This window comes from Monomorium pharaonis, chromosome 4 (genome assembly GCF_013373865.1).
Source record: "Monomorium pharaonis isolate MP-MQ-018 chromosome 4, ASM1337386v2, whole genome shotgun sequence".
Lineage (NCBI taxonomy): Eukaryota > Metazoa > Arthropoda > Insecta > Hymenoptera > Formicidae > Monomorium > Monomorium pharaonis.
In genome coordinates, this window is record NC_050470.1 from 12,468,963 (window position 1) to 12,482,218 (window position 13,256).

General features: G+C 36.4%; 1 protein-coding gene across 2 annotated transcripts in view; it reads left to right on the top strand.

Moving 5' to 3' along the window:
- Window positions 1-13,256, top strand: part of LOC105836910 (sodium- and chloride-dependent GABA transporter 1) — a 365,264-nt gene that overhangs the window by 254,168 nt on the left and 97,840 nt on the right. For both annotated transcript variants that reach the window (XM_036285958.1, XM_036285959.1), the window contains exon 5: window positions 654-921. In XM_036285958.1, coding sequence (XP_036141851.1) covers window positions 654-921 — 268 coding nt within the window. The remainder of the gene's footprint in view (window positions 1-653; window positions 922-13,256) is intronic.

The window sequence follows — 13,256 nt, forward strand, 5'->3', positions numbered from 1 at the left end:
TTCCGTCATTTTAATATTATTAAAAACTGAATGGCAAACAGTTTGAAACGTTTTTATTATCTAATACATTTTTAATATTTTTTGCGATCAGTATTGATGTCATCGAGATATTTCTCATATCATAACTCCTAACCTCCTGCAAGAAATAATAATACCATTTAACTCGCGCTTGCGGATTGTGGACTAAGGTGAAAATCTACCTTCCTCGAACAATTTTACCAACGCTACAGTATGGTATTGATTCACAAGTAGATTATTTTGAATAAAAAGTAATATAAACTAAACATAAATAATGTTTTATATTTTATTTCCCATCAGTCACCTTTCCCACAGATTGTTTAAAAATTGTTTTTACTTTTGTGAGAATTGCGGGGTAAAGGTACTATCAAACAAGTCCAAAAATTAATTACTTCTTACAAAAAATATTTTACTTTTAAAATTAAAAAAAGGTGTTAATGCGGTAATTGTATGTACAAATTGTATAAACAAATATTGTTGTACGATTTTCACGAAAAGGACTCATTTACTTAATTTTATCTAATTTTGTTTGGATTCTTTTCATGTGCTCTATCTTTTTTGAGCAGTGTACTTTTAAAATATTATTATCCCTTTGCATTATTTAATTTTAATAATTGTGTAATTCTGTTTTTCAGACGTCGAGCATTGCAGATTAGTGATGGTATTGAATCTGTGGGTAATATTCGATGGGAATTGGCGGGTACGTTATTATTAGTGTGGATAATCTGTTATTTTTGCATCTGGAAGGGTGTCAAGTGGACTGGCAAAGTTGTCTACTTCACGGCTCTCTTTCCATATATTTTGCTCACTGTTCTTTTAATACGTGGTATTACTCTGCCTGGCGCAATGGAAGGCATTCGATTTTACATTAGTCCAAACTTGTCTAAGCTTCAGGAATCCGAGGTGAGTTATTTTCTTTATTTATTGAGTCTTGAAACCTGTTTTGTTTAATAAGACAACTTACGACGGATTTTAGTATTTTTTTGTATGAATAACCTATATTAATCTTTATTAACTCATTAAGACTCATGGCTAAAGTCTTTAGCACACTATACAATTTTTCATATTAGATTGCATACGAAGCGTCTTATTACGTGGCCTGATTGGCTTGGATGATTATGTTAGCAATTGTAAGCTAATAAGGATACGTAGTAAAACGCCTCATATGCAATCTAACATGAAAAATCATATAATGTGCCAAAGGCTTAAACTAGTAAGATTAGCGAAGCAATAACAATCATAAAGAAAACCGAAGCATAAAAAAAACATTTGTGATATAAAAAGCGCTTTGCAAAAGTTATGATCTGCTGAATCTGAATCCAAGGTCAGAATTGCAAAGTTAACTCATAGTTCCTAACCTCAAAAAAATTTTATTCTAAATGTTGGTCCGGCGGACCAGATTAGTTTATCCTTATGTACTTTGACCCGCTGAATCCTAATCCAAGGTCAGAATTGCTGAATTGGTTTGTTTTTTCCTAACCTCAAAAAAACACCTTGTAAAAGCAATTTGGGTCACAAATGTAAGTATAATCCAAAGCGTGCAGACTTGGGTAACCATATTATTCGGGGAAAATTCAATACGTATGACAAGTCTGAGCTTCTGTGAATGAATAGCGTAGAAAATTCGAGTGGCCTTCACTTGGACACAGTACAATTGGACACAGTGCAAATGGACACAAAATAATGTACACCGTACATTTCTACACCGTAAAGTTATACACCATAAAGTTGTACACCGTAAAGTTGTATACCGCAAAATTGTACACCGTAAAGTTGTACACCGTACATTTCTACACCATAACCGTGGTCATACACACACACGGAGGGAAGTACAACCCCTTGGCCTCACTCTTTCGGCCCCTCTGAGGCTTTCGGCCCCTCCTCGCGCACTAACTCCGTCGGTAGGGGTGCCCTAAACAGAAGGGTATAGAAATGTACGGTGTACAACTTTGCGGTGTACAACTTGGGAGCGTCCCAGTAATAAACGGACACAGTAATAAACTTGCGCACAGTAATAAACGGACACAGCAGGCTGAGTGAAACGGACACAGTAACAAACGGACACAGACCAAATGCGCACAGAGCGAAACGGACACAGTAACAAACGGACACAGACCAAATGCGCACAGAGCGAAACGGACACAGTGCGACACGGACACAGACCAAATGCGCACGGACCAAATGCACACGGACCAAATGCGCACACTGCACATGCGCACACTGCACGGATCAAATGCAATCCATGTACATTGCAAGCAGAGTAAAGTCCACATAGGTTAGCGACTTGGACGGGGTGGGTGCGGGAGGGGGGCCGAAGGCCCCCCTTGCACCCCTCCGTGTGTGTGTGTGTGTGTGCGTGCAAAGCATTCACTGCATCACATGGGTTTGCAACTTTCCGTGTATGCATTTGGTCTGTGCGCATGTGCAGTGTGCGCATTTGGTCTGTGTCCGTTTCGCACTGTGTCCGTTTCGCTCTGTGCGCATTTGGTCTGTGTCCGTTTGTTACTGTGTCCGTTTGTTACTGTGTCCGTTTTGCACTGTGTCCGTTTAGTCTGTGTCCGTTTCACTCAGCTTGCTGTGTCCGTTCATTACTGTGCGCATCTGGGACTCACTCTACAACTTTACAGTGTACAAAATACCTGTGTCCAAATAAACCGTGTCTATTTAAACCGTGTACATTAGTTTGTGTCCATTTGCAACGTGTCCGTCTGCACTGTGTTCAAGTGAGCCACTCTTGAAAATTCACTCCCTTTTTCTATTATATCTAAACCTCTTATTCTTGAAGGTTTTATGCAATAGCTTTCTCTCATGTTTCTTCCCTTTTACGGAGACACCTCCTTTGAGCGCCTAGCAGAAATCAGCCATTATGTTCACATCCCACTTGCCTTAATATCGATGCTCCATCTCCTTGATGTCCTGATGATATCTTTCTCTCTGTTCTTCACTATGATCACCTAGATTTTTTGGGAAGTAGTCGATATGAGAATCCAAGAAATGCAACTTAAGATTTATTAAGCAACCTAGTTTTCTATCATTTCCGCTATCCTTTCTCTGTAATCTTGACTTTTGTGGTTTCCTAGAAAATTTTCTGCGACAGGTTTGAAACTCAGCCATGCTGCTCTTTCGTCTTCATTCATTTTGGTGTCAAAATTGTCGTCTCTCAACATATTTCGTATTTGAGATCCATCGAACATTCCTACCCACAATTTTGCATCAGAGATCCCTAACAAAAATATTTTATTGAAAATCTCTTTCAATTGACCCATTTAATTAAAATTCATTAAACTGATTAAAATCCATTAAAATTCATTAAAACTTATTTAATTTATTAAAATTTATTAAAATTTATTAAATTAATTTTATTGTTATATGACAAAAAATAAATTTTATGAATTTTAATAAATCTTAAAGAACCTTAATAAATTGTAATTAATTTTAATAAATTTTAATGAATCTTAGTGAAAAGGCATTTTGCAACAATGTACAAGTTTGCGGTGTACAACTTTGCGGTGTACAACTTTTACGTGGCTAAATGAACGGTGTACAATTTTACGGTGTACAACTTTACGGTGTATAACTTGGCAGTGTACAACTTTGCGGTGTACAAATTTTACGTGTCCAATTACACGGTGTACATTTTTATCGTGTCTAAATTGTAATTTGTCCAGAATTTATTTTTCCTGTGTACAAAATTACTGTGTCTAAAATTCCTGTGTCGAAATGAACCGTGTCCATTTGAAACGTGTACATTATTTTGTGTTTATTTGCACCGTGTCTATTTGCAGTGTGTCCAATTGTACTGTGTCCAAGTGAAAGCCACTCGGTAGGGGTGCCCTGAAAAGTTGCAACTCATGTGATAAGTCCGTTTGTCACTGTGTCCGTTTGTTATTGTGTCTGTTTCGCACTGTATCCGTTTGTTACTATGTCCGTTTCGCACTGTGTCTGTTTGTTACTGTGTTCGTTTCGCACTGCGTCCGTTTGTTACTGTGTCCGTTTGGTCTGTGTCCGTTTGTTACTGTGTCCGTTTAACTCAGCCTGCTGTGTCCGTTTGTTACTGTGCGCATCCGGGGCGCTCCTGTCATAAATAAATACGTTTACACGTTACTTTTAATTAGGTTTAACAACGTCAGTAGTTCTTAGATTTCTAATTACATTTTTCAAATGAAATGGCTGCCCACATAGCATATAATATTACAGTAAAGTCACCGTGATATCGATAATATTACGTGCTATAAAGGGATCAAAGGACGGAAGAATATTTTTAAAGTAATCTTAATAAATCTGAAATAATCTTAAGGTAACTTTAAACTTTAAAATTTTTCTACAATTCCTGATTTTTAATTTAAAGTTCTATTAATTAATACGAGAACGTGTGAGCATCAGTTTTTTTTTCGAGCGCAAACGTGTACAGACATGTTTTGCACCGACTAAATTTTTCAACGTTGCTAATGCAATTGAGGAAATCCCAGATCCATGCAATGTAAAATGGACAACCAAACAAATTCTATAAATTTATCGTAAATTTTACTAAAGCATTAATATGGTGGTGTCCGTTTTACACTGTGCGTATCTGGAATGCTCCTGTGCAATTGACCATGTTTTGTACACTCTGTTATTGTGTTAATACATTATTGTACATACTTTGATAAAAAGGACGACGGTGCACGAAATATCAGACATTTCAAAGTTAGGTAATTCTTAATATTTTGTAAGAGGTAACCACGTTGTGATTGCGATTTACTTATTTAAACTTGATACTTTAATATCATTTAAACCAACAATATTATATTGAATTTAAGCGGGATTTATATATTTTTTAAAATAAAGTCTGATACATATTTAAGTCTCGCTTAAAGCTGTTGTGAGCGTTTGCTCGGAACGGGATTTCTTCCCGGAATAGTTGTGGGATTCGTCCTGCCTTAGGGGTTAGGACCCGTAGGCCAAAGGTTCGTTGTTTGAATGAAAGAGAACACTTCTTACTTGGTTAATTCGTAGTCTTTATTCCTCCGCTCGGTGCTTACAGTTAGCTGTTGCGCGTAGCGGTATCAAATGTCACTCGCGATAAAACTCGTAGTAAGACTGACGTAGCTCGGACGCTGTTAAATTACTCTCCGCTCGGTCACAGCGTGGTCACGCTTATATACGATGGTTTCTGGCGCAATTTTGGAGCCAGTGACCGTGCGTTGGTAGCTTCCGTGATGCTAAGCGTTTCGATATCGGAACGCGGTAGCCTTGCGGTTTAACTGTGCAGCGTAGGGCCTTATTTCTAGGGCGATACAGAACTGCTTCCAAGTGTGATGTTGTAAGCTCACGGAAGTTACTTGGGACTTCTGTGAGCGCGACGGATTCTTGTGCATCTTTCGAAAAAGGTGCTTCTCGCAACGTCTTTCGAAAGATGCGTTTCGTAATTACAATATATGTACAGTTGTAAATCAACTTACAACAAAGCGAAAAATAAAGTTGGTGCAATTGGTCGTTAGCAATACATGTATAATGCTTCGAAGCGTTCTACTGCCGATTAATTAATACTCTGCATTATTATGGTATCAGAATGATTGATTTATCAACTGCAATTATCAACAGTTTTACACTTAATGCTTTAAAAAACATAACCTTAACTCGTTCTGTTGAATCTCTGCGTCGGGTTACGTGTGTTATGTGAACACGTTTTCTGTGAATAACTTTTGGTCTCTGAATAATTAACCGGTAATAATTACTCCAATAAAACAGTTACATGACATCCATGTGGAATTCACGAGATTTACATAGAATACGTAGATGCAGGTTTTTCCACGAGTTATTCACGTGGATGCATGTTCTTTCTTCATCATTGCATCGAATTCTTTTGTCTTTGAAATATCTATTAGATTTTCTGTGAATATAGCTGTTAAGAAATATTTATAGGAAATTTACATAGATATTTCGAGAAACGCCACGCGCTCATCCGCCAGTTAATGCACGACGCCGTCGACAGGCGGCGTAACTCTCTCAGAAATAAGGTGCAACCGACGCGCTATATAAAGACCACCCGCAGCACGATTAAGACAAGCAATAATTAACTACCTGTCCGATGTGGAAGAGGATGCGCTTTCCGCTTGCACTATTATTTACGTCGAGGATGTGGGGGAGGTCTCGTGGGGTGGCGAATTAAGGCTGTAAACGTGATGTTGGTTTTGAAAGTAACGTATATTTACACTTATAATGCCTCTCCTCTATCGCTCATTCACTCAGACGCTTGCACTCGCTCGCTCACATTCACTCGCGTTTCCCGAAACGTAATGCGTTTCGATACAGGCCCTTTGTTTGAGCAACGCTCCCGCGTCTCGCGTCGTGTTTGCTAAACAATCGCGTATATTATCGCAGTAATGGCGGTTGTACGGACAACGGAAATATCCCGCAAATATTACTCGTGCACGTCGTTTTCGCGTGTTAACACGTAATGCGTAGTGAACTCGCCCGGAAATTCAGGTGTTATCTCTTTAAGACACGTTCGCCACGCTCGATGTCTCCACCCGAACTCTTGAACGCTTGATCGGTGCTTGCGCTGGCTTGGTCACGTAAGCACCCGGTACCCGTGCCCAGTCGCACGCCGAGTGGGGGAACGCTCCTCCCATTTTTGCATACGTCGTCGCTATCTCCGGATTATCGCGCGCACGCTGGGTCGTTATCTCCGTGGGACTTAGAATTCGTGCGCGCTTTGGTCGATACCTCCGCTCGCGTTTGGAGTCGCGGTCAATACCTCCGCTCGCGTAAATACGGCTCGATGGTGTAAACTGTGGTTGGCTAGTCCTCGCGGGTCGCGGTTGATACCTCCGGTCGCGTTTTAAGTCGCGGTCGATACCTCCAATCGCGTTTTAAGTCGCGGTCGATACATCCGCTCTCACAACTACGGTTGTTGCGCCTAAACTAAGGTCGATCGGTTTTCGCAGGTTGCGGTCGATACCTCCAGTCGCGTTTTCGATCGCGGTTAATACCTCCGGTGCACAATTACGGTTATTCCGTATAAACTACAATCGGTCTGTCCTCGCGGGTCGCGGTCGACACCTCCGGATACGATTACGGTTGTTTCATGCAAACTACGGTTAATCTTTGCTTTCTCGGCTTCGGGTTATCTCGGGACTAGTTTTTCCGCGCTTTTGCGTATTTACGCTCTCAATGTACGCATTCGCGCTTGTCCACTTTAGTGAAAACGGCGTAACTCAGATCCGATGCGCCGACATTGAAGATGTCGGTTGCAATTGTAACAGTAAATACAAGTGTAGAAAACAGAAATAAATCGTGGAAAAAGAAAGATACGCAGAAGATAATTATACCGACTTTAGATAAGAAACCGTTTTTACAAATAATGGACTGTAATACTTCAAACAAAATGTGAACTAAAATCTGTAATACTTATGAAAGAGACAATGAGCAACATAAATGTAAGTTAATGCAAGAATTTTATAATATTACTTTTGAAAAAGGAACTGATATATTAACGTATACAAGTAAACTTAAAAGTTTAGCTTTCAGATTAAATACATTGAATATTAAAATTGATGACCAAATGTTAATTTCAAAAATATTAGCAACTCTTTTAAAGAAATATATTTTTTAAGTGCTTAGGAGTCAACAGAAAACGAAAGAAAGACAATTGAAAATTTGACAGCAAGATTAATCGATGAAGAACGGAAGCTAAATCCAAAAGAAAAGGAAGAAGGAACTGTGGATTTTAAGACAACATTGAGATGTAGTTCGTGTAAGAAAAATAGACATATTGCCAGGTATTGTAAAAATAAGAAACAGGTACATTGTTTTAAATGTAATAAAGAAAGTCATATTGCAAAATTCTGTAAAAAAGAAGAAAATGAAAAAAAAAGTGGAATTTGTAAAAAAAATAATTATCTTGAAAAAGATTGCTTTTTCAGAGAGAAGAAATAAGATAAAAATAGAAATGGAAATAAAAAAGTAACTTTTTTGACAAATGAATTAAATGAAGAAAAATTATAGATTCAGGAAGTACATCTAATATGACTTACAATAAGATGTTAAAAAATATTAAAGAGTCAGATATGTCGTAATAAATGTTGCAAAGACAAAAGAAACGATGAAGGCTAAATATGATTATAAATATATTAGAAAAATATATTCAAAAAATAGAATATGACAAATTTGTGCTTAACGACGTATTGCATGTACCAAATTTAAGTATAAATCTTTTATCGGTAAATTCAATCACGAAGAATGATGGTGAAGTTACAAAAGATAAAGTAATAATTTTACAATAGATAAAGTAATAATTTTACAATAGATAAAGTAATAATTAAATCAAATAACAAAATTGTTCTTGAAGGACAGAAACACAGGATTGGATTGTTTCAAGTAAAAATGAAACCAAAACAAAGCACAAGATGTTTGATGGCAGAGAACAAAGAAAGTCTAGCAAGGAATTGGCATAGAAAATTAGGCCATATAAGTGTTACAAAAATGGAAGAGCTTGTAAAACAGAATGATATTGAATTATCAGAATTTGTATAGAAAACTAAGCCATATAAGTGTTGCAAAAATGGAAAAGCTTGTAAAACAGAATGTTGATATTAAATTATCAATAAGAGATATAGAAGAATTAAAAAAAGTGTGTGAAATTTGTCAGAAGGCACAGCAAATGAGGTTGAAATTTGGTCAATCGAGAACTAAAGCACGAAAGCCTTTGGAAATAATATATACTGATCTGTGTGGGCCTATAGATCCTAATACATGGAATGGAAAGAGATATTTTATAACATTTCTTGATGATTATACTTGATGATTATGAATATTTTACAATGATTTACTTGCTTAAAAATAAAAAAGAAGTAAAAAATACGATGATTGAATACGTAAAACGTGTTGAAGCACATTGGAATCTGAAGATTTCTAAAATTAGGTGCGACAATGGAAAAGAATATCAGAATAAAGATATTCTTGAGTGGTGCAAGAGAAGAGGAATAATGTTGGATTTTACAACGCCTTATACACCACAATTGAATGGAAAAGGTGAAAAGCTAAATAGAACTTTACTTGATAAAGTTCGAGCACTTCTATTTGATTCAGCATTTGATAAGAAGATATGAGATGAGGCGTTATATTGTTCGATATATATACTAAATAGATTGCTAACAGATTCTCTTGAATGCACACCATATGAAATGTGGGAAAGAAAAAAACCCTAAGGTAATGCAAATATTTGGAAGTGTTGCCTATGTTAAAAGACTAGAATTACTTAAGAAATTAAAAGAAAGAAGTAAGAAATTATATTTCGTTGGATATGAACTAAATGGCTATAGACTGTGGAATTCAAAGGAGAGAAAAATTATAAGAAATGTAGTATTTGGAGAATCACAAAGAGAAGAAATTATTCGAAATAAAAAAATTTTTTTAACTGGAAGAACAGGAGAAAGATAGTGATTATAATGAAGAAGAAAATTGGGAAGATGCAAATGAACGAAATTCTTCACGAGATTCTTCATTTAAAGAAGAAAGATAAAATGAAATTTTAGCACAAGAAAATGTTTCAAGATTAGAATATAATAAGGTAAAGAAGATTCTATTAAAAATGAAATTATAGAAGCAAGAAGAAAATCTACTAGACAGAAGAGACGTCCAGATTTTCACAATGAGTATGTGATGCTTTCATATAATAAAGCAATCACAGGTCTTGATCGGGAAAAATGGGAGGAAACAATATATAAAGAAAAGAAGTCATTAAAAGAAAATGAGATATGGAAAGAGGTTGATATTAAAAGTGTTAAAGAAGGAAAACCAGAAAAATGGATTTTTAGAATAAAATAAAATGGAAGATATGAAGCACGACTTGTAATACAAGGCTGTGAACAAGAACAAGGAATAAATTATGAATACATTCAGTCCTGTAATTAGTACAAATGCACATAGTCTATTAACACTTGCTATTATGAAGAAATACAAAATTGTAACATTTGATATTAAAACAGCATTTCTTTATGGAAATATAGAAGAAAACGTATGTATGTTTCCACCAGAAGGATACAATTGTAAGGGTAAAGTTTTCAAATTGAAGAAAGTGTTGTATGGCTTAAGACAGCACCTTTAAAATGGAATATATGATTCACTGATTATTTAAAAGAGAAAAATTTTAAACAATTGGAGAATGAACAATGTGTTTTCAAGAATAATAATAAGGAAATGATACTAGGTATTTATGTTGACGACGGAATATTACTTGGAAGTAACATGCGAGAGATAGAAGAAATAATAGAATATTTGAAGAAAGAATTTCAAATGACAGAAATATATAAACCTAAAATATTTGTTGGATTAAAAATATCTGAAAATGAAGATAGTATCAGATTAAAACAAGAAGAATATACATTAAGAATACTAGAAAAATATGGTATGGATAAAGCAAAACCAGTAAAAATACCAATTCTGAAAAACGAAATGAAAAGAACTCCTAGAAAAGAAGATTATTGTTATCAAGAAATAGTTGAAAGTCTGCTATATCTGTCAACTAAAACAAGACCAGATATTCCTTATGGAGTTTGTTATAGTAGCAGATATATGGAAAATTATAATCAAGAGAATATAAATAATGTAAAACATATAATGAAATATTTAAAAGATACAGCTGATCGGGGAAGGAATTCATTACAATAAGAATGGAGATTTGTCACTTCTTCAGGCTTATAGTGATGCACATTTTGCAGGTAACGAGTTAACAAAACGTAGCACAACTGGATATATTACTTTTTACGGAAACGGACCAATAAGTTGGTGCTCAAGAAGACAACCGAATATAGCTTTATCAAGTACAGAACCAGAATATGTAGCAGCAGCAGAATGTTGTAAGGAATTACAATATCTGAAGATATTACTGGAAGAATTAGAATCAAAGAAAATATGTATTGAATTAAATGTTGATAACCAAAGCACAATTTCACTTATAACTAAAGAAGTTGTTAATAGAAGATCAAGACATATAGATCTCAAATATAGATTTGTGTATGATCTTGTTAAAAATAAGAAAATTAAAATAAAATATTGTCCTAATAATTAGAAAGCTGATATTTTGGCAAAAACCTTGAATATAATTACGTTTGAAAATTGTAAAAGGAATGTAATTTATTAGCAAATTGAAGTTAAGGAGAAGTGTTAAGTGAATAACTTCAACTAGCTAATCGCATAGAATTAAGCCAGGTTTCTGGTTTCTTAGCAAAATATATTATCACTACATTTTGTTGCTTGTTGCTCTTTTCTTCACTTTAACTTGCACGGATTTCGTGTGTAGATGTAAGGCCTTGCAGTCCGAGCGTACCGAGAATGATGTGTGAATGATTCTATGCAGATACACAATCATAACAGATAAGTCTATCTCTCAATTAAAAATATATTTTTTTCTTTAAACGCCTGTGTAATTGTTTAATATATATGATAAATATATATATATTAATAATTGTTAAAATTCTAATAATTCATAAATAATTAATAACAGATTAATTATCAATGTAATCCCTGACTAGGAGAGATAAGTCCCATACTAATTTTTTCTTTATTCTAAACTACATCTCACAATTACTTTATCACGTTGTAGTTGGAAGAGAACTGACGAGCGAATGCTTAGTTTAACGGGAAAGAGTCAAGGATAGAATCATAAATATTGTGTAAAGTTTCCGTGTCGCTTTGTATGTTGATACCCATTTTCTGACTTTTAATATGTAGCATTTCAGACGTTAATCTCTTGGAATAAATAGGTTCTCTATCTAAAATCTTTACTCTTTTCCAATTAAAATCATGGTTAAAATCCATTCTGTGGCACGAGATAGGAGATTTACATAGCAGATAAATATTGCAGACACTGCAAAAAGCGCGGCCATACACGCAGCGAATGCTGAGATCTAAACGGTAGGCCAAAGAAGAATATGTCGAATAATACCCCAAAAGCGGAATAGTAGTAACACAAAAAAAATAATCAAACAGCAAAGAAAAATTCCGAGCGCAGTAGCAACGAGGAAGGAGAATCAAGAATAAGTACGCGCGAACTAGAGTTTGTAGAAATCTGTCAATAATGCAATCAATGTTACATCCCAGACAGCACAAGACATCCTATGAACGTTCATTTTGGGTCCATTTTACGTTCTTATGTCCATAGACATGAAATGGACGTCCGATCGTATGTCTGATTTCAGACATCTATAAATGGCCAATATTTGGACGTCTATAGGATATCTGGTCTTGGGACCGTATTCATATTGTCGATTTTAAATATAAAAACAGTCTTAATTACAATCTCAGTACACACGATAATTTTCCGGACCTTTATACAATGAATCCCAGTAAACACAGAACATAGCAGCAATGTTGCGGCAATGTTATAACATTGTAGCAATATCACAGCAATATTACAAAATTGTCGCAATGTTACTGCAATGGTCTATGTTTGCAGGGGACATTCGTATCAGTTTTTAATTTTTCTACTGTTACAAGCCGTTCCGTCAGGACCGTACAAGGCCGTTATCCCTCTACCTTCCCTCTCCTCCCCGCCCCTCTTATTATCTACCGAACGAGGGCTATAAAAGTCCTCCACCGGTGATAAGAAAGCAGATCTCCCCGGTCTAGCGAAGTGAGCCGACCAATCCTCTCAGCGGAGTGAACTAAGCTTCCTAGTGAATGCATTGAGTGCCACTTAACCTCGAACACGACTCCTTGACAGCGCGTATTGAGCGCTTCCTCGACGCCGCGCACTGAGCAACTTCACCGCTTCGCTCGTTACCCGACTCGGTTCGCGCGAGGTCCTGAGTGACCGCTCCCGACCACCTCGGGGACCCCGTACTGAGGGGGAATCGACACTGCGGATCCACGTGGGATGATTGACGATAACAACTGATCGCCGCAACAGTTGATCGCTGTGACAGCCGAACAGAGCTACCGCGTAGCCGCGCACCGCCGCGACCAACCCGAGCGCCGCATCCGCTGCGATCGACCGCCACCGTCAATTCTTGCACTGACCAATCGACACACGTATGAAGACTAGAACCAGGAGACCGATCTCTGTGGTTTTGAGAGAGGCAAAAATCTGATAGAAATGTAGTACCAAATGGTGGCACTGACGATGCTGATACACCGGGATAAACCGGAATATATTCCAACTCTAGATACAATCGTCTAGTCTATGTTTATCGTAGTCAGCCGTGCTAGTGATGCTAGGCTGTACGCAGTTGTTGTGTTGGTATAAGAAAACTGAA